The sequence below is a fragment of the Dicentrarchus labrax genome, unplaced genomic scaffold, assembly GCF_905237075.1.
Source record: "Dicentrarchus labrax unplaced genomic scaffold, dlabrax2021, whole genome shotgun sequence".
Taxonomy (NCBI): domain Eukaryota; kingdom Metazoa; phylum Chordata; class Actinopteri; family Moronidae; genus Dicentrarchus; species Dicentrarchus labrax.
In genome coordinates this window covers 2493639-2519335 of record NW_026136714.1, presented here as the reverse complement: position 1 = coordinate 2519335, position 25697 = coordinate 2493639, and the positions used below count along the sequence as shown (strand labels likewise).

The 25697-nt window shown below is 41.7% G+C and overlaps 2 protein-coding genes across 5 annotated transcripts in view; both read right to left on the bottom strand.

The window, feature by feature from the left end:
• The window catches only part of dtx1 (deltex 1, E3 ubiquitin ligase), a 56120-nt gene extending 45752 nt beyond the window's left edge, over positions 1-10368 (bottom strand). The window contains exons 1-2 of one of the 4 annotated variants that reach the window (XM_051422029.1): positions 9683-10368; positions 8552-9201 (exon numbers count right to left, since the gene is read on the bottom strand). In XM_051422029.1, coding sequence (XP_051277989.1) covers positions 8552-8810 — 259 coding nt within the window. In that variant the 5' untranslated portion in view covers positions 8811-9201; positions 9683-10368. Of the gene's footprint in view, positions 1-8551; positions 9202-9304; positions 9587-9682 lie in introns of those variants that run through there. The other 3 variants (XM_051422026.1, XM_051422027.1, XM_051422028.1) reach the window with 3 other exon arrangements.
• Positions 10369-12728: 2360 nt separating this feature from the next.
• slc20a1a (solute carrier family 20 member 1a) lies at positions 12729-20508 on the bottom strand. Its single transcript, XM_051422030.1, has 11 exons — positions 20351-20508; positions 17744-18375; positions 17521-17661; positions 17335-17420; positions 16179-16275; positions 14787-14906; positions 14385-14594; positions 13794-14268; positions 13525-13710; positions 13353-13437; positions 12729-13267 (listed from the first exon to the last, which is right to left on the bottom strand). The coding sequence occupies exons 2-11, from the start codon at positions 18090-18092 to the stop codon at positions 13112-13114; spliced, it is 1905 nt and encodes a 634-aa protein (XP_051277990.1). The 5' UTR covers positions 18093-18375; positions 20351-20508; the 3' UTR covers positions 12729-13111.
• Between the last annotated feature and the right edge of the window lie 5189 nt (positions 20509-25697).

The window sequence follows — 25697 nt, the reverse complement described above, 5'->3', positions numbered from 1 at the left end:
AAGCTGCGCAGTCGGCTCATCACTATAACGCAGTAAGGGTGTGGAGAGAGCAGAACAAAGCACTACAACCCTCGGAATAAGGTCGCTCTCAACAGGGGATGATGTATTTAATACAGTATAGAGCTGAAATTGTGAATCAATTGATTCCCCAAAATGTTGATAATCCAGTCGTTTATCAATAAGTGATAAAGGTTAGAGAAGCGAGCTTGTGACCGGAAGGTTGTTGGTTCAGTTCCCCTGAACTGGCAGGATAAATCTGAGTGGGTAAAGTGAAAAGCAGCACCTTCCCCATTACCACCACTGAGGTGCCCTCGAGCCCAGCTGCTCCAGTGAAGATGCTCGGTGGCCAGTAATTGTACTGGGCAGCTTCCAGGTGTGAATGTGTAATGTTACGCGTCCACATGGCGCTTTTGGACGCGAAAGGCTGCTTCTACTCCCTTCCACAACCACGCTGGCTGCACCTGATTGGACAAACGCTTGCTGCTCCGGGATTCCAAAACCAAAATGCCTTTCTGAAAACATTTTAAGTGAGAAATATGCCATGCAGTTGCTGAATCTGTCTTCATCTCAGACTGACAACGGTTAATTTAAACGTTTTTCGTAGGTTTCCAGAGGCGGTGAGTCACAGTGCCTGACACCCTGATTTGCATAAACTAGCTTAGACCGCTACTTTATGCAAATGAGGAGCAGCCGATGTGACGCCCCGTCTTTTGAAGCGCACTGCGGCGCTACCAGAATGCATTGCACAGCTGCTCACATTAACAATGAATGGAAAGCGTGTTAATGGCTGATCCTGTGGACACGCACCTTAACTGTGTGAATGTGATCAGGGTGTTCCTGTAAGACTGCTCTCAGTTAAACTCCCCCTTTAATAAATAAAGGTGACACATCTGCTACTTTGATATTTTGTAAATTGAACATCTTTGGGTTTCGGTTGTTCAGACCAAACAAATCGTTTCAGGATCAACTTCAGCTTTGGAAAATTGCAGTAGGCATTCTTTACTATTCTATGATATTTAACAATGTAAATACTAAACAGGTTAAACAATGATGAAAATAACTTTTAGTTTCAGCCCTGAATAAGTGAAAATGTTTTACTTGTGTTTCTACTGCTTGTTCTTTATGCTTTTCTTTATCATTGCTTGAGTTAAAATGTAATAAAATATGATTCACAGCTTTAGAAATGTTTGGATTTCCTTTATTTCATGTTGGTATAAATAAAGAATCCTATATAATGTTTCTTGCGCTGCTGATCAGAACACGGGTTTGGACTCTGTTAGCTTCAATTAGTTGATGACTTGTTTGCCAGAAAAAAATAATCTATTTTGATATTTGATTAATCATTAAAGTAATCTTTCATGTAAAAGTGGCAGAAGATTCTTTTCTTCAGCCGCTCTGATATAAAAATGTCCTGCTTTTGTCTGTTTTATATCATATTAAATTGAATATCTTTGGGGTTTCACTCACAAAAGACATCACCTTGGACCTTGCTTTGGGATGGACATTTTTCACTACTTTCTGACATTCAACAATGAATCAGTTTATCTAGAAAATAATTAGCAGATTAATGAGACTAACTATTAGTTGCAGCTCTAGTTTGTTTAGTAAGAAAGGTGACAGAAATAAGACAAATTTCATTTTTAATTAAAATAAGCACACCTTTAGGCCCTGAATGGGCGATTTCACTACAACCAGACAAAAACTGTAGAGTATGTGAGAGTGAAAGAGCAGGGGAATGTGCACAGCTGAGGGTCTTTTCAGTGTTATTATCCCTCCCTCCACCCAGACTGTCACTTTCCATCAGGAAAACGCTCCACCTCTCCCTCTGTTCCTCTTCTCTCCTCACCTCTGTCAACCCCCCTCCCTCCCTCCCTCCCTCTCTCCCTCCCTCCCTCTCTTCCTCCCTCTCCACATCGCCGCTCCAGTCCCTTTCCTGCCGACATCCAAGTGGAATTCAGCCAGCTGGTTGGGGCTTTAATGGACCCCTGTGTACAGTGACACCTTAGCACCGCCTTGGCTAAGCACCATTTTGATTCTGCTAAACACCTTCACTGACTAATTACACTAATTACAAGAAGCTTTAAGAGCGAAAGAATTTGACTGAGAAGGAGGTCAGGAGGAGACTTCCTGGGTATCTGCAGAGCATCATATACAGCAGTGGTTCCCAACCTGTGGGTCAGGACCCCCACTAGGGGTCACAATACCTCCTTTTTTAAGGTGTGTAAGAAAATTCATATACATAAAAAATAATAAAAAAAATAAAATATACACAGTTTGCCTTTATCTCAGCATTTGGTTCCCTTCTGTGAAGAATAGTAAATATAAAGTAATGTAAATTGTCTAATAGAACAACAGGCAAGGAAGAAAACACTGAATCTGTCAAAAAAAATAAGTCTATTTAGCGTGTATGATAGTTAAAGATGATAGAAAATACATGGTACAGACATAGAATTGTATAAAAAGTTCCCTGAACAGAAATAATCTGCATCAAAATTCATAAAAATCACCCATTTTACACAAATTTCTTTCAGTTAATTGTACAGTTTTAAATATAATATGAAATATCCATAAAATAAGTCACTCAATCAGGGGTCATCAGTTTGATAAATGATAGAAAAGGGGTGCCTTCTAGGAAAAGGTTGGGAACAACTGATATACAGTAGGATATACGGTCATTCTGCAGTCTGTATCATAAAAACAACAGTCCTACAGTGTCTAAGCCATGAAAAACATAGAGCGCTACAAACCGCAGCGTCAGCCAGCTTCACAGGCTGCTGATGTGTCCACATGTGCTGCACTTGTAGACACATTCAAATATAAAAGCGCACACTACTGTAGCACCTGAGCACCTGGTTCTGTCTCATTGCCACACTTGATGTTTCTGCTCTAAATGTACAGTTTAGAGCCTTCGGGCTCCAGTCTTTGCTCATTCTGCTTTCTTCTGACGCAAGTGGGATTTCACAGTCAGAGCTGATGCATACAGCACCTGACCTTTAGCACGCACATAACGGGAATCCTTTTTACAGCTTCCTCCCACAGACCAACCAAAACAGTTCCCACACACATTTACTACATACTAAACTACATGAAAGACAAAGTCAACAATCTGCAGCATTACATATGCTCTGCAGGTTTACAGGCCGTCTCCAGACCACAACCACAGCTTCTGCTCTGCTGTTTGTCAGCTTAACATAAAACAGACACAAGAACATGACCAGCTCTTCTTTGTCTTCTGCCGTTTTTCAACGTAATTAGTCAGGGAAGGCAGTTGGCCGAGGGAAATAAGCCCAGAGGAGAGGAGGTTCTCACGCCTGTGGAAGCAAAACAAACAAAAGCCCCGCTCCGGCAACACAGCAGCCAACAGCCGCTGATAGGGGTTATCTCTGCAGTCACACATGGGCCATCTCACAACAGCGAGCGCCGAGCAACTGCAATGGCCTACACAAACAGCACACACTCACACAAAAACAGCACACTACGTGCCGTCTCTTTGATTTTAAAGTTAAACTGAAATTTCTGTAAGTAAATGTAAATTATAGCGATGCTGCGGGCACGGCGCACATTATTTTCTACATTTTTCAAATGAGGATTAAATATGTTTCCGGGAAAAAAGTCTAAAGTTTCGAGCCTCTGTGGGAGTTTCCCCTGATGGCAACGTTTGACTGACATCTGCAGGCCGGCATTGCTAGGAGGCGCGCAGTCAGCTTCTGTGGTGCGCATCAACACGCCATGGCCCTGTAAAGCCTAACAACAAGCCCACATAACATTGGCTGTAACAGTTAGCATATTCACACATCCAGCGGATACAGAGGAACATCAGCAGTCATTTGGGGTTGCGTTTGTGTCCACCTGATGAATGTAAGTCTAACATTCCCTCTCCTTATAGCTCTCTTTTACCCTGCACCAACTCCTAACTGCTTGATGCTCCGCTAACTGTGTCTGCATGTCATTTGGTGCTGAGCAGAAAGCGTACAGTCAGTTTTTAGAGCTTTTTTTAAATGAAAATATCTGTCCGTTTACAACATTCAACATTTCCTTTGGGAAGCAGAAGCTTGCAGGCTATTCCAGATGGAAGCTACCTAGCCTAGCCTGCAAACAGTAGCAGTGATCCCCCTATATGTTAAAATGGATAAAGACGTGGAGTGTGGATGGATCTAAGACGGGCTAACTGAAGCTCTGTTGTTGAAACCAGCCACCACAGATGGCACCCATCAGTCCCTTAAAGCAGCCATGCCCTTAATTAGGCATAACTTTAATGCCTTATGCCTTAATATAATTTAAACAGGTGAGTTACATAAAAATTCACACCACACATACAGGCATACAGGGGGAAATCAGTAAGAGAGAACAAAACCATTTCTTGAACCAGACTGTAACACTGTAATGTTTCTGCTGTGGGCATTTTAATATGGGGCCTTATGCAGACAAACACACTTTAGAAACCAGCCTTGAGGTGGCTGTTTGAAGAACTACAGTTTTTAGCACTTCTGTGTTGGCTTTATTTTACAGCCATGGAGGTGTCCACCTGCTCAAAACTCACAGCCAACACAAGTACTTCTGTATCCTGAGGACAAGATAACATCGTCGGCCCCCCAGCCGGTTAACTGCCTGTGCAACAGTTTGAACTTGTGAAACTAGTGAAAATCAATATTAATTTCAGTTCAATTTAAAGTCACAAGGTTAGGCACATTTGCCATGGTTGAAGATGCGATAGAGAAACTGATCGAGTTTCTTGAGTTGCTCCTGTGGAATTGAAAATACTATTTCAACAATTCATTAATATATTTATGTTCACATTACCTTGTGAGTCAGTGTCATTGTTTCACCTGCTGTGATGTCTTTTGATCATCATCATTTTGTTACTGTGCTTTAATGTCATATTGCTATAAAGTACGTTTCTCATGCAGTAATATCACTACAGCCCCACAGCAGTACCCAACAGAACCTGTCTTCATTTAAGAATAATATTCGGCCTGTGAATGGTGCTGATGTTACGGCTATGATTTAGCAGTCATCACTGATTTATCACTGATTTATCCATCTGTCATGAATGCGCACTGGCTGGTCTCTCTGCTTTGTGCCACCTCTCCATCATAAGAGAAAATACAGAGGAGGTAAATGCTTAAAAGCCAGGCAGCAGAGGCAATAGTTGCAGTGTGAAATCCATCAGACAGGCCACAAGTGTTGGTATATGATGGAGATGGCAGATAAGCCCATGTGTTTTGCTATGGGAGTGGGTGTAGTGAAAGGGGATCAGTCCACAGCAGTGTTTAGAGGTTCAAAAGCCCCTCTGGGGAGGAGAACGGATCGATCCTCCTTGGCCAGGAGCCAAACCTCTCCCTGCCTTTAGCCACATATTCATCCACACTATATATAAGCCTTTAAGTCTCCAGTGATTCTGTATATACAAAGAACTGGGGTTCAGGGTTTCACCACAGACTTCACCAGTAGTTGCATCATGAACTCCTTGCCCTGTGTTTTTGAATGCCAACTAAATACAGATGTGTTTAGGCTGCTGTCCACAGAGAGGGGCCCTGCCGCATCGTCTGTGGTGCTTGCGTTGTCGTCATGATGCTCTGATTAGAAGGAGCCATGGAGATAAACCGTAGCTGCTGTCTCATTAGTCGGAGTAACTCTGCCTGGTTCCCACCCACAGGAGCTCCTCCCAAACCCACAGGAGAGCAGGGCACCCCCTCACAGCCTGCAGGAACAGGACACAAACACCACAGCTGCCACAGCTGGCAGAGTGCACCATCACACACACGTCAGCAACCTCACACATGGACACACACATACACACAGGGGACACAGAGCACACTCAACTCTCTTTCCAGCTCTTGCCAAAAAACAGCCTCAGTAGACGATCACTGGCTCCACGACAAAATGGGGCTTCCCCACAGGGACACTCCATAAGCCTGCAACGGAGCAAGAGGCTGCGGTTGACCTGCTGAGCTACAAATATAGCAAACATCCGACGTGAAACAGATGCATCACAGTCCACATTAAAACAAGCTCACTGAGGCTGTTTGTGCAAGCGGCGGTGCATCAACATCACTACGGCCTGGAAGCTAGGCCTCACTGGAGCCCTGATCGATGGCTGTGGCCTGGCAGGGGTTTGCCCGTGTTTGGGGAGAGGAACGGGCTGTGCAGAGGAGGAGGAAGGAAGAGGGAGAGTAGGCAGTGGGTGTCCAGGCTGTGTCCGTCAAGGCCCGCTGTGACAGGTTCATCCCAGCCGAGGGGGAAGGTAACACGCCGAACGGCACAATGAGGACCGATAAACGTCAGGCCCAGCCCCTGCGCCGTGGTAATGGCTGACAAACGGCTCAGTGGCTCATCTCGCAACCAGTCAACCCCAGACACATGTGCTGCTCTGTGTTATGTTCTATCAGAGGGGATAACAGCAACGAGAGGAGCAGAAATACAGCCAGGCAGCTCCTTACGCTACAACCCTCCTGACAGTCGTGCAGAAACACTACCGCTCTCATATACAGCATTTCAAACATTAAACAATAACATTTTCTTCATGAAGAATAGAAGCATGCTGATATTCGAAGTGCTATATATACTATATGCTGTATATAGCCAATACAGAAAGTGCTCATGCAGGATATAAACTTTTCATACGGGGGTCCAGGTCTTTTTATGTCCCCTTCTGTTATATGTATAAATATCATAGGAGCCGAAGAAAATATAATACTTGTCTGGTATCTACATGCTGCTGTCTGATGATGTAGTAACTAAAATGAAACTGAAATGTTCCTCTAAATGAGTAAATGTAGTGTGTAATAAAGCCTGTGTACTGTATATATAGCATTAATATAACAACTGTATCATAACTGATGTCAGATAAGGACAAGGATATTGGCATGTATTTTTTTCATAAAACATTAGTTTAAAAAAAAGATGCATGAATTACTGATTTTATGAACATTATTTTACTGTTCATATTTATTTTTAAAGGGCTAAGTATACAGAGCGTCGACCAGTGCCACATACCACAGAATTTATAGCCAGCTTGCAACGCCCATCTGTGGATGGGTTTCTAGCAAAACACACACATACAACCACAGTTTATTACATGTGTGGGTATTTTTGCAGTTTTGAACCATTTAGAGAAACATTTTGAGCCATAATAAAACAATTAATAGACTGACAGTTACTCCAAGGACCTTTACAAATTTGAGCTGCATTCTGTGTATTCTGATTAACACTGCCAGCTGAATCCAAAAATATGCATTCATGCAAATGAATAAAGGTGACATAATGCAGATCCATGCACAGTGAGGTCACCTTCTGTATCTCCCTGTGCCTCTTGTGATACTGTTGTTACATAACGCCTTCAAATAAGAGACTCAAAGTGAAGGATTTACTCTTCATGCTTCACCTCATCAGGTGATGAAACACTGATGTCTGTGTGTGTTAGATGCTCTAGGGACAGGTCAGATCTACAATAAAAAAGACAATCAATCGCTTGGTTTATATTTGACTCTAACGCAGTGATATGTAGCTGAATGAGACGTGAAGAATAATTCAGGTAGCTGAGATTCGTCCAAGGCTCGTTCCTCTAACAGATGTCTCAAACCTCCCCCACATCTCCGCTTCAAACACTGGGACAGCAGGAAGGTGAATCCACACTCACAGACAAACAGAGGGAGTGTGTTGAGCCTTGCTGGAGTACAGCAAAAACATCTGGTCATGTTTAAAAAGGTAACAGTCATCAGAGAGAATTACAGTCAACCAAACAAAGGCTGTTTTGTGTCTGTTTGACTCTGAAGCAACATATACTACTATTATAATACTACATAAAACATAAAACTAAAGATTTTTTGGGGATTGGCCAATAGTTTATGCATATTGGGATATTTATTCAATATCTAATATATAAGTGAATTTTCCCATATACTGTTTACATCATGTTGAAATGAGTTGAGGTAATGTGGCGGAAACCAGGAGCACTTTCTCGTACCCAGTAACTGTGTACGGTAACTATATAACAGCCGTTCTTACAAAGGAAAAACAGCACATCACAATAAGCTGAGAAGAGTGTGTGGAGCGTCGCTCTGAGCTACAGCACTCATTTGCCTGATGAATGCACAGCCCCCTCCAACACGGTGACCTTTGGCAAGGTCATGGCATTCCAGCAGCCGCATAAAGACACTCCTGAATGAATAAATCATCGCTACACTTTTGTCATCTGGGTGCTTTGTGTCCTGTTTGTTGCAACGCCTCTGAGCCCAACCTGTGGCTCATCTTTATGAGTCCCAAAGCAGACGGGGGCATTCAGGACTCTCATTTATTCCCCTGAAAGTTACATAAGATGTGTGTAGCAACCACATCAAGACTGCTCTGTTTTAATCAGTCCCAGTGTAATATGACATCATCTGTGGTGAGGACAGCCAAATATAATTCATTTATTGGAGGATTTTAGACACTAGAACTACTGGGTATAAATCCACATAATGTATTGGTAACTGTTTACATCGACATTATCTGTTCCTTCCTTCACACCTCCATCAATGACATCGGGACAGGAAACCGCCACGTCTCTTACCTGTGTCCTGTCGAAACTGGTGCATGGACTGCAGGTCGATGATGTAAGGAGAGAGCTGACCATCCACCTGGCCCAGAACTACGCTTCCCCGGGCATCCCCCTTCAGCACGTTCTCAATATGGTGGCAAACTGCTGCACTGTAGGGCCTCCAGCGCCCATGTTCATTCATCCACTCCCAGACCACCACCCTGGCCAGGTTCTGAGGGGGGTACCCCAGCCCATTGACGGGCACCAGCATCCCTGATCCTGGACGAGCCATCTTCTTTGTGGTGTCTACGCTTCAGCTGCTGGCGATGTCCCGGGGCTAGAACAGCACTGCAACCCTGTCAGTCAACTGACACACTGGAACATTTTCATCAGTGCCAAACAGAAAAAGCTTGAATCAGCGATTAGTATGGTGGTCCTCAATTATCTCATGCTGCGTTCAAGCAAGCAGCTCTGCTGGAGTCATCGTCTACAGGTACTCTGTGACTGCCGGCGCTTTTGATCAGACAAAAGCAGCCTCTGTCCTCTTGTGTCTTGTCGTGTTTGAAGTGGCAGACGTTGATGGTGATGATGATGATGATGATGATGAGATTTGCAGCTGTAGCACTCTCAGTCCTCCACAGCCGACCACAGCAGATCAGCAGCAGGTCGACAGGAGACGCTCCCTAAACAAAAGATAAGGAGCAGAAACACACCGGTAAACAAACGCTGTGATTCCTCCCATGAGCTATTCCTCAACTGTTTCAGAGCAGATGACACAAACCTAACCTGTTCTGTGCCACAGTCCCATCAGTGGCCTGTACCTCTTGGCAATTCTGTTTACTTAAAGTGCAGTGGCACAAAAATTGTACATGAGCCTTTGAGCTGTTTCAGCAGGAAAATAATTGTGACTGTCATCAGATTTGTGCGTGGGGAGGGGGCAGTGTGCATAAACAGCGAGATGCTATCATAATCCTGGCAGACAGAATCACTCAGACATTTTCCACACAGAAAGCTGTTCAGGTGCAGTGGGTGCAAAGCCAGGGACACTGTCTCTGTTGCTTCTATGATATCTCAGTAGAATTAAATATTCAGCCTCATACTTAATGTTTTTTTTTTTTTTCGTGGCATGCACAACACGCACGAATTGGTTCTTGCCATACAGACCTGTAGGCTGCAGTTGTGGTGCCACACATCTGTCAGGTAGAGGCTGCATTTCACAGGCTCCGGCCGAAAATCAGATTGCAAAAGAAAAAAAAAAAAACGAGGTGCGAATCTCAACACGCACCTGCCTTTTCACATCTGGGATCTCCACGTTTTTCTCTTATTATACTCAAAACTGAAAACCTTCCTTCAAACCCACCTCCTCCTCCTGCAGCAGTTCCGGTAATCCAGTGTTGTTGCAGAAAAACCAAGACGTCGTTTTATCCCCGGGAATCTGCTACTGACTACACCAGCTTGTTGGTCCGCTGTGTTAAAGTGAATGCATGCCCCAGTTGCACGGTCTTCAGTGTGTGAGCTGCAGAGATATTCCGCTGTGGACGCGCATTTCTGCCCGGAACGCCGAGCATCGTGCATTCACATAGTAAACACGCATTTCTCGCCCCCCGCAAATTACGCACAATTGTCCATGCGCACCTGTATGGACAGCCGATGAAAATCAGCCAAAGTGTCAATTACAGCAAAACCAAATTATACAACTTCCGGTGTCTGGTTTCAAAATAAAGCCCCCGCTCACACATGAATGCACTGAGAACAGTGTGAAGCACAGTAGATGGAAAAGGTTCTGGTACATCACTGGATGGAAGTTCACAGAACAACTCACAAAAACATTGTGGGAGACATGTGACATCATTCTGACACTACAAGTAGTTGCAGTCAGAACACAAGATGACACAGATGTGGATGCTGTAAACCCCAGCTGACTGTTGGGGACTTTCACAGATATACACAAAACGCACACATCAGAATGGAAGGCAGGAAGGAGAAGACATGGATGAGTGCGCAGACAGCTAGAGCTGACACAAGATGTCCCTATAAACTAAAAAAAAATCTACACTGCAGTCCCTTTGTGCTATAAAGTTCATATTTGTCTATATATATTTATATATGTTTTCTTTTGAGTTTTCAATATGACTTCCAAAGGGTAAAAAGTCTGAAAAATAACATTTTGTTCCTTCCTTTTTCGACAAAGTAACACAACTATTCATAGAACTATGAATTACAGTAATAATAATGTGTTTAACATGTGATATTGATGATATGGAGGGAAATAAAAGAGAGAAAGTTGTTCACATTTGACTTCACTGAGAGCATCTTAATAGTGAGGGCTGATAAAGTGTGTGAAGCTATAAGAAAGCTAAATGATGAACTGATCACATCGCTCTTATCGTATGAGTTCAGTGCTGACATGCCACTGGCTATAGATTGTAACCGTATAGTCTTGCTTGTTTCCAAAGTGACTGTGTGGACTGTGATAGGTTAGAAGTGCTTATATTCACATATTTTTGGAGACAGTTGTGATATTCAGCATCCTGTTCAAATACCTCTTACATGATCCATAAAATAGGTGTTAGAGAAAAATGTAAATATCAGCTCAAAATTCATGGCTATGTGTTAGTTTCAGATGATGCAATGTATTTGTTCTCACACCAGTAACAGCTTCAGACGGTGGGATCTTATTCTGGTTTAACTGCTGCATGGACTGCTGGACAGCTGAATGATTGTAGTGTTGATTATTGTTTTGTGTGCAGATGATTGGCTGGATTTTTCTCCTGGAGTTGACCTCTTGCTGATGCATTTAACATTAGAGAGGTCAAATGTCTGAATGGAAATGTTATAGAGGATTTCATGGATGATTGATATTGTTGTCGTTGCTTGTGATTCTCACATTTTTGCGGAAATGTCAAGGTCTGCCTGTTGCTGTGGTCTGCCACAGTTGAATAGTCATGTAAGATCCTGCTAAATGGGACAACAGTGCCATCTGCTGCCTAAATAGTGTTCCTGAAAAAAAAAAAGGATGTTTTGGCAATCCCCATCAGAAAGGACTCTTGAGATAATAGCTCTCTCGTTGTTTCCTGGCTGATTATATAGAGTGTTTTATATAATAAAGGGTTCTGCTACACTTAGTTCCTCCCAAAAACGTCAAGTTTTTACATCTGACACTGCCACAGAGGTCAGTTGCAGTTATATCAGTTGACACCACCTGTGTGGATGGAGTAGCTTCTCTCCAAACTCTTTAATTGCACAAATGAAAGAATGATTTTATTTCACAGATCTGGATCTCCTCCTCATCTTAGCAAGGTTTTTATGCATATACGCATTGTATCTCTAGACATGTCACAAATCTACATAAAATACATGCTAGTTAGTGCATATATATAAACTGCACTAATTGCATTTTTACATAAACAAATCCTTCATGAACACAGTCACCCAATCCACATTTTTTCTCTCCTGTCTATTCATATGGAAATGCAGCCACGTCAAAAATATACCTCTTGTCCACGAATCCAGCCAACAAGGACCTTCATGATGAACTAACATGGCTCCTTTCTTGCTTTGAAACAGCTTATAGCACAAAGATTATTCATATATGACATGTGCATAGATTAATAAAATAATTAATGATGTTGTTGATGTTAAGTCTGTAAATATGAGTGTTTGATAGTTCTTTGGGCAAGAAAGAAAAATCCTGGTGAAGCAATGAATCTAGGAAAGATAGGGAACATGCATCTGCTTCAAACATCATCAATGGCATCAGTTATTTGGAGAACACCACCATCATGTGGCCTTTTGTTGTTAGTGAAACCAGAGGAAAGTCATCCCTCAGTAGCATAAGGTAGGTCTGATAGTGATATGAGGAAGCAGTGTGTAGCAGGCCTGACATTAGCTGGCACTCCTGCAGCAGCAGCAGCATCTAGTGGGCTTTTCAATAAACATCAGCAGGGGCAGCTGTAGTTCTTACAGCAGATACATGCTGGAACAATGTTCTAGGAAAGGATTGTGTCTGTATTGCTTAATGTGCATTTGTAAAATACTACTCACATTTTAGGTTTATGTATTAGTATAGTAAAATATAGATATAAAACAATTGAGAATGGCATTAAACCTTCATTTTCTTTGTTGTTCCATGTATACAAAAAATCCTAAATCAAAATAAAATGACCTCATGATGGTGCAACCCATCGCTAACACATGCAAACACAGTAAATACAATTTAGTGGAAAATGTTTAATAGTGAGTAAAATACATTGAAATCCTTTCAAATCAAGCATCTCCTCGTTTTATTACATCCAAATACGCAAACGTAGAATATAACTGTTATTTGTGCTTTTTCATTCAAACTTGAATGTTTTGATTTTTAATACAATGTTGCTTTTATACAAATATACATACAGGATCACAGACTTCTGGATAGTTGAACAGTGTTATTAGATCCTACATCATTCATGGACATATTCCGGTGAGATAACATCATTGGCTTGACCTCGAAATGACTTTGAACAATATCATAAACATCATTAACAGAGACCATATGTTTTATCCGTCAGCCAAAGAAAAACTGTTGCTGGCAGTAGCTGGATAGTGGGAGGCTCACAGAACAACATATATGAAGAGTGCCATGATGGCAGCACTGATCAGCCCAGAGATAGGAACCGTGACAAACCAAGCGATGAAGATGTTCCTGAACAGACGCCAGTCGACTGATTTCCTGGAGCGCAGCCAACCCACGGCCACCACAGACCCTACCTGTGTTCACATGACATAAACGTTTATAACACTGAACCTACTTTTGATTATCACATTCATCTATTTGGGCTGAAGTTTGAGTTACCTTGCAGTGCGTTGTGCTGACAGGAAGACCGATATTGGATGCCACAACGACTGTGATTGCTGAAGCTAGCTCAATACTGAATCCGCTGAATTGGAAGAAAATGTCTTAGTACGCTTTGACAATTAGATATATCAGAATTATAGCTGTTATAGGATATAAATATGTGGCATACCTGGAAGGTGTAATGGGTGTGAGGTCTTTGCCCATGGTCTGCATCACCCTGCGTCCCCAGACCCAGAGTCCTGCGCAGATGCCCACTCCGCCATAAAGAAGCAACCAAATTGGCGTTGGTGAGTTGGACACCACGGAGCCGCTCTCATACAGAAGCCAGAGAGCCACCAGTGGACCAATCGCATTGCTAGTGATAAAAATAGCTTATGTAAATCATCTGAATGAACAGCACATGCATGAATTCCTCAGGAGAAAACCACCCTTGCCTACCTGACATCATTCCCTCCGTGAGCAAAGGAGCCAAAGCACGCCGTGAGTATCTGCAGGAACTGGAAAAGCAAGGACACGGCCGGTTGGTCGACCTCCAGCTCGTCCTCTTCCAGAGCGAGGACCGGGCCAGCTTCCTGAGTCACACTCCCCTCCTGGGCAGTACTGGTCCCAGTGGTCACTGCTGAGCTGTAGCTGCTGTAGCTGTCCACCCTTGATCTTCTCTGCAGCCCGCCGTCCACCTCCTTGTATTTAGGATCACCTTGAATGCCGTAAATGGCCATGGTGTAGGAGGTGTAGCTGTTGTTCCTCCTGATGGGCCGCTCTTCTGTATCACTGTCCCCAATGCAGTCGCCGACCTTAGCCATGTGAAGTTTGTGGAGCAGGTCTTTGTAAAGGCCAGAATCTTTGTGGATCGTGTGGGACCGTCCACTGTGAGGATCAGTGATCATCATGGGGCCAAAAGGGCCATTCAGACCTATGAAAAAAAATTGTAGAATTACTTCTACATTCTACATCTCCATGACTGTAGCCACTGAGGTAAAATAGTTTGATATTCAGGCAGACAAAAGATTAAATTAGATCATTTCTCACCATTGCTGATATCCAAGTCTTTGGTGTCCATGTCGTTGTTGTCCAAATCAGCCTCCTCTGAGCCTCCGAGTCTGAAAGCCACCTTCTGACAGTCTGCTGGAGGAGTCTGGGGTTGAGGGTCATGAGGTAGTGAAGGCTGCTCTGCTGGCGCCGGTTTGCTGGAGTTCTTCTCCATTAGTGGAGTTTCGCAGGGAGCGGGAGCTATCCCGCCTGAAGCACATTACAGTGTTCAAATGAGAAGTATGTCACTTTGTAGGCAAGCTCCAAAATATGTAATCCACTATAGCAAATGATTAAAACCCCCTCTTATTTTCATTATTTTCTTAGCTTCTCTAGAATTTTGTGTGCCAATTTCAGCCCCAATAACAAAAACTGAGCAGTATGCATAAAAGATTTACTCACGTTTGATTTTCTTCTTGAGGCGTGGGCAGACGACCAACCAAACGACCAAAGCTGTGATAACGGCACAGCCCAGCGCAATGCACAGCGTACCCCACCATGGCAGTCTGTCAAAACCCAGCACTGCGCACACAAGACAGGGGACATGATCTCTCAGAGAACTCTGTCTCATTCATATAAGGCGGAACAAAAACTGCTTCTTTAATGCATTCACAACTGATGCTGCTCCCTTTGAAAACAGTGAGAAAACAAACTGTTAGTACTTATACATTCTTTACTTTAGCCTGCTTTCAAAAACAGTGTAACATCTAATACTGTTGGACATATTTCAGGAGTGTGACCCATCATGTAATAGTTCCAAGAAAAAGTTTTTCCAAAGTAGCTACACCTCTTCCTCTGATATTAGCTGTGGTCACATGATCTGTTAAAAACGATTCAAAATGTCTCAGTTGGCCTGCTCCTTACACACACAGCGGTATCAGCAAGAGTACACCCTCCTCCAATCAGATAGTGAGGAAGAGAACAGTCTTGCAGTGGAGTGATAGTACTCTCAGCCTTCTAGCAACTTCACTTTTCTTTTAATGTTAACACAGAATGGCTAAACTGCCGTTGCTGTAACTGCTAGAGTGAGATGGCTTAATGCACAGACACAACTTACCTGTTTGCTCTTGTAGTCAACAGCAGGTTAACAATAAATAAAAAAAGACACAGGTTTTCATCATCAACATGGCTAAAAAAAACATTGTGAACTGCTCACAGCTGTAGGCAGATCATTTTTTAAATGAAAAAAAGTTTTTTTTGTATCTCTGTGTCAGAAAATAAAGTGTTGTCTGGAACATGTATGCAGTATCAGTGTGAGAAGTGCACTCTGTACTGCATTACGTTGTAATTTTGCATAGCAGGAGTTATGGTGTGTTATATTCCTTGACCCACACACACCGGCCTGCAGCCTTCAGTGAAGGGCCCAGGCCAGTTGACTTCTTGATAAGTTCAATCCTGCAAATGAAACAAAAAGGAGTGGAAATTGTCCATTTAATAGTTGTGTCTTTCTCAAATTCCCATTCAACTGCTTTTACTTTATTTGTGTTGTGTTTGGTGGCTGAAGGTTTTGTCACTGGTATTATCTTAAAGAGAACAGTTCATCAGAAATGTCGATGAAATAATATCCAAAAATTACCAAAAGAGAACAATGTGAAATTTCTAAAGTGACCTTTCCTCTTTTGTGTCACCTACTTTGTGTTAAGAAGAGTGTCATCAACTCTCCTCTGTGTCTCCAGTGACATTTACTCAGAGCTCACCGTGTTCCCGGGGATTTCAACAGCTGCTGTGTTAGTGCAGTGCAGTAGGTGATAATCAAAAAGAGCACGGGGTGTAGTGTGTGCACTTAGTACTCACGTGGTGCTCCTGTAAACATGATGGAGAAGAGGTTGATGCCCATGGTGATGGCGTAGAAGACAGGGAGAGCTCTGAGGCCGTTGGGGACGGGGTCAGCCTGGGGAGATATGTGTGTGAGCGCTCACTGAGACATAACGACTACTTATGAGATCCAGTGGAGGAATGTTACTGAGCACTTAAAGGACCGGTGAGTAGGATGCAGGATGCAGGATGCAACAAACTGAATACCACCGAATACTGTGTGAAAATTCCATATTTTGGATAATACAGTTATTTGCTTTCTTTGGCCAGAGTTGATGGCTGGATGAAAAGATTGAAACCATTCTCAAGTCTGGCCTGTAAACATGATAACTTAGCTTAGCAGATAGATGAGAATGATCAAAGGTCTCCCAGCACCTCCATAGCACACCAATTAATACTAGTCTCTGTTGGTTGCCTTGAAACTGGTCCCGGCTAATAAATAGCTCAGCAAATGGACCTTCAAGTTAATTCCTGGCTGTAGCGACATACCAGTGGTTCCTGACCTTGTTGATTTGTTTGCCTCCTTACAAACCAAACATTGGCTGTAGACAGTGGCGTAACTCTCTGTAACTGTATGCAAGGTATGCAGTTTTAGGGGCCCACAGCAGTTCAGGCCACTGGTCATTTTTCATATGTGTCATTGTACGGCGTCACTAATAGGATCATGTTTTCATGTGCGTGAAGGTGCCCTGCATCGGTTATGTTTTTCCATATGTGAGACCGATTTGGTCAAGTGGGCTAGTCCATCACTGCCTTAGCCTCGCTAATATGACTCTTCTTCTACAGCACGGCTATCTGTTTTCACTTAATTTGTGTGTCAACTGTACAGTGCTTTTCGCTGTTACTGGTCGCTTTAAAGCTTTCACTTCTTTAATATCGCCACCGACATTACATCATGCTTAGTCTGATTGTGATGGAAAGGTCAGTTTCTCCTAAATGCTTTATTCAAATAGTTGCAATGTAGATGCCACTAAATCCTACACACCGGTCCTTTGAGAATGATTTTTAATGCAGGACTTTTACTTGTAATATTGTGATACTGGTCCTTTAACTTCTGAACACTTCCTCCACCACTGATGAGATCAAATTACACTCATCACCCATGTCCACTGGTTAGTGTTAGAATCAGGCTTACCTTGTTCAGAATGAATTTGCGAACAAAATAGAAGAGGATTCCTGACATGATGCCTGACAGCACAGGTGACAGGAACCAGGAAGCCACTTTGGATAGCAAGAGACATAATAAGCTTTTAGCAACACTTGTATTTCAGATTTAACTGATACTCGTTTTAAAATGAGGGGAAAAACAACATATATTCACCAATGCGCAGAATCTCCATCCATTTGACCCCATGGTGACCTCTGGCTACCATGGAGAATCCAATTGTGGCTCCAACAATACAGTGGGTTCCAGAAATGGGGAGCTTCAGGAATGATGCAGCCAGCTGCCACACAGCAGAGCCTGTAGGACAAAAACACGAGCGAGGCCTGGTGAGTTGGAAAAGTCAGCAGTCGAATATCTCCTATAACCCCACCATACTTACCACACATCGCACTTATCGACCCTGCCATCAGGACGTGTTCGGAGCCGTTGTACATCCGGACGTCAATGATCCCCTGTCGGATGGTCTCGCTGACTTTGGCCCCCAGCAGCACTGAGCCCACCGTCTCAAAGATAGTGGCCAGGATGCAGGCTTGCCGCATGGTGACAACTCCGGAGCCCACTGCGGTACCAAAGGAGTTGGCCACATCGTTGGCCCCCACAGAGAAAGCCAGGACGAAGGCAATTACAAAGCCTAACACCAGCAGCCACAGGTAGCCTGACATGTCAGTCTGAGAGGCCACAGCCAAGGTAGTGGCAGCTGCCAGGTTTGCTAGTGTACTTGTATCCATCTTTACTTGCAATTTAATTTAATTTAAACAATCAGAGTGAAACCAAGCCAATTTATTGTGGTTTGACAGTGACTTATGAGGTAAATGTGTATGTATAAATAAATTTCTACCAAAAAATGGATGAGAGAACCACTTGGTTCAGTTCTAAAAGTGCTAATGGGAGGAAATCAAAATGTATTGCGAGCTAGGTATGCAAGGTTTGTCTGTGAGCTTCATCATAAAATGACAGGGTATAGACACGGGAGGGACATCCATCGTGACAGCGAGCCTCTGATGATACACACTGCAAAAACACATAAATACATGAGTTAGTGGTTAATCCTCCTTATTTACTGGGTCAAAAACAAAGGCCAATATGAGTTGCATATTAACAAGCTGACAAGAACAAACAGCAGGCATCAGTTTGTTCTGCGTTCATGATTTACAGTAACACGCTGTGGCAGAGGGAAGTGGCTGTGATGAAGTGTTTTATATCAGTAATAAGTCATTACTGGTGTGAGCCACATTATGGTTTGGCATAAAATTTCTAGAGCATAACATTGCTGTAGAGTTATCTGTCTGAGCAGGAGGCTGTGGACAGCTGAGTTAATCATAACGTGAGTTATAGTCTGAGAGTACCGCACACTCTTCTGACTATTTACGGGATTATTTTCATTATAAAAACAGGAAGAAGACTCGAGTTGGGACAGATCCGATCCAATATTGATATCAGGTGTCGATACTGGCGTAATTCACACATCATTGGATATCAGACTGACCTCACCTCGCCAGGAGAACTGGCTGTAACGTAACATGAGACAGTCTGAACTAGTAACAGCATGGCTAACTCAAGTTTCTCATGTTGGAGTTGCCATAGCAATTTGCCTTCCTTAAAGGTGCCAGAAGTGGATTTCGGCAATCTGGCCAACTTCCTGTCCGCAGTTAACAGTCCTCTGCTTCCTCCTCTGCTCTGCACACTGCCCTTAATGACCTCCTCTTTGTGGAGTTCTCTCTACTGATTGGATAAAGCGGGACAGCGAACCACTAAAGATATTCTCTGTTTACATTAGAAAGGAGGAACTAGCACGTCGATGCAAATGACAGAACAGAATTTTGAACCTTTCTATTTCAACCTACAGTTCAATAGTAAATGTAGGAATGCATTTTTGTACGTTTTTTGCTCTTTAAAGGACCACTGTGTAGGATTTAGCAGCACTACGGTGGCCATGAAACGCGCAAAAACACGAACGCCCATATCTAGAGCCAGTGTTTGGTTTGTCCCTTCTCGGCTGCTGTAGAAACATCGTGGTTCAACATGGCGGACTCCATAAAAGAGGACCCGCTCTCTCTGTCGACAGCTCATTGTAAGGTAATAAAAACATTATAATTCTTATTCCAAAGTGATACAATATAATGAATATTATATTCCATTTCTGCCAATAGAGCCTCCTAAATCTCACACACTGTACCTTTAAGAAGTCCTGTGTGGTTTACTACAATGATGTAACCTAATACATAATACCAACAATACTACTACTACTACTACTACTTTTATGACTACTACTACTACTACTTCTACTACTACTACTACTACTAATAATAATAATAATAATAATAATATTCTTGGGTATCAGTATCAGTAGGCAGATACTATACATTATACTTATTCAAGTATCAGGATCAGATCAGAACTGAAAAAAGTGGATCCTGCATCTCTAATGTCATAAATTATGCAATGTGCAGGTTTCATAAGCATCAATATCCTCAAATAAAGAATATCTTTAAGACATATTTTAAGTGTTGATTATTGGTTATGTATTATTATCAACCATATATGACACAAACAGTGACTTTATACTAACTTCACTGCCCTTTACAGTGTGTTTCATCTCCTGCGGTGTTTTAATAGGATTTTCTAAGATTTTGAAGCAACAATGGCTAATACTTAAATCAAATTAAATCCATCTATGTAATGAAATCTAGCACTTTCTCTCAAACATTCAACATGTACGCAGTGAGCGTCACACAATCCCAGTGGCCAATACAATCCAGTTGCGTAGTAAAATCACAAATAAATCCACTTAAAGCTTCAAAAAGGGACTTTAGAGCTGCGAATAACTGGCCCTTTGAGCCCTGTCAGTCACTCTGGACTACACTCACCGTCAGTATAGAAAATAGCGGTATGTTAATCTCCTTAGCTGTTATTGCATAATTCAACTGAGCGACAACACAGGAAAAAACACACAAAAGACAAAGACAAATAAAAAGAAAATACTTACACGTGAGAGCGAGGTTAAAGACGTGGGTCCAGTGCAGTGTGTGTGTGTGTGTGTGTGTGTGTGTGTGTGTGCTGCTGTCAGGTGATAAAGGCAGAGGATGTGACAGGACGCAGCTCCTGCAGCCTGTACTGTTTGGAGGCTCCTGTTGTTGGAGGTCGGTTTATATATTGAGCTGGTTTGAGTACACGCCTTTCCAGTCCGGTCATGAGACCTGTGCTGTCTGAAAGCTAATGTTTAGCTTGTTTGTGGGCAGGGAGGAATAATTACAGTTGTCTTTGATTATGTTGCTTTGCTGCATATGAACCTGAAATCCCCAAATTGTGTTTTTCCTCGAACCACCATGGAGACTCACAAGATGTCCTTTGTTTTTGCCTAAATATATCTCCCTCTTGTTGTTAAAGAAAAATAAGAAAAAATCATTTCAGGCTCCAGTGTGTTTATGGTAAATGGGGGTGTGTTATTTGTATATAATCAGTGTAATGTGCCCATAATACCTGGATACTATGTATAGTTTTGACTGTGTGCTTGTGCAGCTTAGACTGATGATCCAAATCTATCTATGAGGGGCTGACAAGTGCTCAAGTGACCACATGTGATGATCTTTTTAATGAATTAACAGCATGGCCTGCACTCTGGTGCCACCTACTGGCTAAACATAATATTCTAGGCCCATTCAGGTTCTAAATATTGGACAGTTTCTCATTTTTTTTTTCATTCAGGCTACAGACTTTTAAAGCTGCTTTTATTTCATGTTTATAAAGCAAGGACAATGCACAATACATGTATTGTACCACATATTGCTAAAAGCTCATTTTCATCTGTAGTTCCTGGGCAGAGGTCACATGGATGAGTTCAATCTGACAGCGTTTGACACCAAACAAGATACCCCTCAAGATCCATCTTTCTCTGAATGTAATTAATGAATTCCCAACAAAAAAGGGTTTTGCCACGATATGATCTCACTGAACTAAAGGTTTAGGCTTTGGAGAATCACCCGTAGTGTGTATAGCTCTGTAAGCAAGTGTAGCTAAGCGGAAAATGAAGCAACAGTCAAACTATGTTACTGATCAACCTCTTTTTCGCCATGAACAGTCACTTTACTGAGTAACTCCACAACCCTGTCAGGCTGCCTTCGGCGTCAGCACAATTGACTCTTTTCTGGGATGCTACATTGCCTCCAAATCTGCTGATGAGTTCCTCTTCATTACTCATTTATTTAGGGCCTGTTGGATGATGTAGTTTTCAGACCTGTGACAGCCAGCGCATGCAAATGCTACCTGAGTGGAATATTCTGACCTCTCCAAAGCACGTGAGTCCAAATGGAAGTGACTCATAACTGTACTGAAAAGAAATGTGAAGGTGGCAAAAAACAGTCTGGGCACTTTTAACCTGCACCATCTGAGACTGGCTATTTCTACATAGTTATTCTTAATGGCTGCCACTGGGTTGGATTCAGTCAGATTCCCCTTGAAATCAGATGAAGAGGTGGTAGTTTTGTTCAGTGGTGCCAGCAAAATCATCAGATAATGAAAGTTCCTTATTTCTAGTTCCAAATTTATGACATGACAAACAGTGTTACAGACATTTAGACAATATAAAAACATTCACTCTAGTTCAGGGCTGCCCAAAGTGGGGCCGGTGGCCCAAAGTTGGCCCACCATAAGATTCGATGTGAGGTAAAATTCTTCTTTAAATAATTATTCTTTATTTTTCATTATCTGAGCACAGTGGGCAGAGTGACACACAGGAACTTGGGATCCTTGTACCATTTTCTAACAATACAATACAATAGGTGGCCCACCATTAAGTTTCAGTTGTGGCCCTCTGAGGGAAAAGGTTTCGGCACCCCTGCTCTACTTATTGTTTTTTTTTTTTTTTTTTACATATATCCATAGACCCACAGCTGCCAGATCTGGACTGAGGCCCGGTTTACACCTCAGTATTAACATGCAACTTGGATGATATGATGCATATGGCAAAAATTATTTAAGCAGTGTGTACACAAATGTAGCCACACTGTCTACTCAACTGACATCCTCTGAGTAAGTGGAAGTACGTACTAGTTCGCAGGAAACCACAAGAAGAAACAACAACAACAAGAACATATGTTCACATCCACTTTGAGAACTTCTGCATCAATATGTTACATAGCAAAATAAAATACAGAAACGAGATAAACCATGTACAAGTAACCATATCAATACTCACATCATATCATAAAGCTTGTAAGAAATGTTAAATGCATACTGTATGCGAACCTACTTCCACACAGTCCAAACATATTGCTATTGCAACAAATCAGAAAAAAGTACAGCAGCTGCAATAAAAGCTGTATCCTGGTTAAATGTCCATTATCCCCCTACAGCTTGGATCTTTGTACAATTTCTTTTGCATATCAATAGGCAGTTTATTTTGTAGCTGCTTTACATAAGTTATAAATGAAGACCATGTATTATGATTTTTGTAGACCGATCCTTGCCTTGTGCGTCTAATTTCTTTCCAGTTGTGGAAACATTACTTCTTGTATTCACATTATAAAAGAAGAAGGTTTGTCAGACGTCCAGCTCCTGATTATTAGTACTATGGCTTTGAGGATCAAATACATTGACATCCAGTGGTGATATTCTAAATACAGCATTGAGAGGATTAGGAGAAATGAGTGTGTTACATAGAGTCAGAAATCAAAGATTGGACAGAACCAAAACCCATGAGAAACCACATTTTTACATCTAGGTCAGCCAAGAGACTTTATTACCATTTCTGAAACCCTTAAACACTGTTTCCACACTGGTCAGTATACTGTGTGATGATTGACATCCATTTTTCTTTAGAAGAAGCAAGATTCCAGCTATTAAAACCAGATCCTTATTCAAGGCCCTATTTGATTCTAAAGTATCAGGTATAGAAATGATGGTTAGTATAGAAACCTTTCAGCCTATTTGTCTTAAATACATAGTGTTGCCATGTTAGGGATTTGTTTTACTGAAAAATTAAGAACAAACATTGTTTCCTGGGTGTATACGTGTATGTATATAATAGTGTTATTCTATGAATTTATTTTTTTCTGTGTGCATAGTATGAAAAAATTGCAAACAATTACAATCTTGTGTTGTATATCCTTGATAAAATGTTGTTTTTAATAACAAAAAAGAACATTTGCAGAGATTTCACAGATCATTCTTTGTTTCTTTGCTTTTCCAACTTAATGGCATTTTTTCCAATATTCTAGAGAAGCCATTTGCTGTGCTGTTATGTCATGTAACCAACACTAGACTGATATTCGTGAGCAATGATTCTGAGGGTTTGTTTTCGATTAAAATATTCCAGTTGAGGTTACATGAAATCCAACTGCAACAACAAGCATGCATGGGCAAAAACTCAGAATAAGCATAAAACTGTTTTAAATTGCTTGTTTTATGTCATATTCACTTAAATAAAGCTGCCAGTTTGGGGCTGGGAACACCCAGCAGCTCGAAACCGAACAATCATTATTTAAACAATTATCCTAGATAGCTATCTTTGATCATTTAAACACGAAGAGGTTGAACAGGAACGTTAAAAATGAATCATACGCTGCTCCACAACAGAAACGCAGTCATTCCATGCAATCATGTTCTCATGAGATTAGAGCTGTAACTTTAATTATTTACAAAATGCTTCATGCTTTGTTGACAGTGATCTAACTTTTGACAGACAAGACAAAGTGCAAGAACTTTCCCATAGTGCTCGGCCAATCTTCTGTACTGTGGTTAATTACTACTGCCGCAGTCAAATTGAGTTAAATGTTGTTTTCTGTCATGTTGAGGTATTCAGAATCATAATTATCTTTTATTGTTGCCTCGCACAACAATGTGCATTTGTTGTGGAGCAGCTTGAGAAGTTTTTTCTCTTAGCATTCTCATGGCCACGTTGACGACCACTTTCAACTCAGTTGCACCAAACTGCAGTGTTCAGTTGGAACATTTAATTTCCTTTACAGCAAACCTGCTTATAAAGGTGGTTTAGTGGATCAAATACATAGTGTATAAGGATATTTAAAATATATTCTGTTAAGAAGTTAAGGATCTTTAAACCAAAAATGGTCCAAAAATAATTACTGATATAGACTCACTCCTCACAGAATATATGCATTATTTTCTTTTGCAATTTGAAAAACACAATCAAAGTGAGTATTTTCAAATAATGTATGAAGAGTGAAAACTTGTTTTGGAGTCGCCTCCTAGTGGTAAGCTAAGGAAAGTGTTTTTTTTCTCTCTCTCTCTTTAGTTTCTAAAGGTCAAGCAAGCTCTCTCCCAACAACAAGTTTACCAGCAGTGCTGTGTTTTTAGCTGTTTGTGCTGTTCGTCCTGCAACATGAGACCATTTGTCATTGACAATGTTGGTTGTTTAAGGTTCACCTAAGGGCCTCTAGATGGCATCAATGCCCCTGTTCAGGTTACACACTGGCTAATGAATATACCTTTCATGTGGAAATACCTGTTTCAACAATTAATAAGGAAAACAACCAGCAGCTTGGTCACTATTTGCTCCTTTATGTGTGGCAAGATCTGTTTGATGTAAACTATATGCTACTGTGCAGTGGATTTTAAGAGGTTTTATGCAGATGTCTTAACTCAAACCACCCAATGACATAAGCTCACACACTTTTAATGATTAACCCTAACAATTTTCATGTAAAGACAAGTATAATTCACAATTCCCCCCTTTCTCCTCCTTCATTTACAACTTACTTTTTTCAACTTGTTGAGATTTTCAACTTGTTAGAACATTTTCGGTTATTTCCCCCTTCTTTAAAATTGACCAACTCTGTAATTTTAAAGACTGAGGCTTAGGATTTTTTTTTTTAATGTTGCTTATCATATTTAAAGTTCGACAAGATAGGACATGCAAATAAGTAACTGAAGAGCTCGACTGGTTCTCATGCTCAGGCCTATGTTAGCCCAACCCTTCCTTCCCCTCTTCCCTCCCTCCTGTCCCTTGCCAAACAGGATCTGTAGGATCTTACAGAGTCATTTTCTCAGGAGACAGGAATGTCAGAATACAAGGCTCAGTACCTGCTGGAACATGCACCCTACATTCCCTCACATTTACAGGAAAAAGTCCCGATGTGTTGCTCATAGATCCATTTAATTTCCACTTAGTGTGTGGCAACAGGTCTGCATAAAATGTCTAGTGTGCACCGGACGTGTTGTAGACGACACTGACTCACTGAAATTAGGTTGTCTGGTACACCACCCTGCCCACTTTTCAAAAGGTGAATTCACAACCTTTGAGTTTAAAAGGAGTTTTATTCATTTTGTGATATCTTTAGCAAAAGTTTTTATTTGTAAGACAACGTTTTAATGTA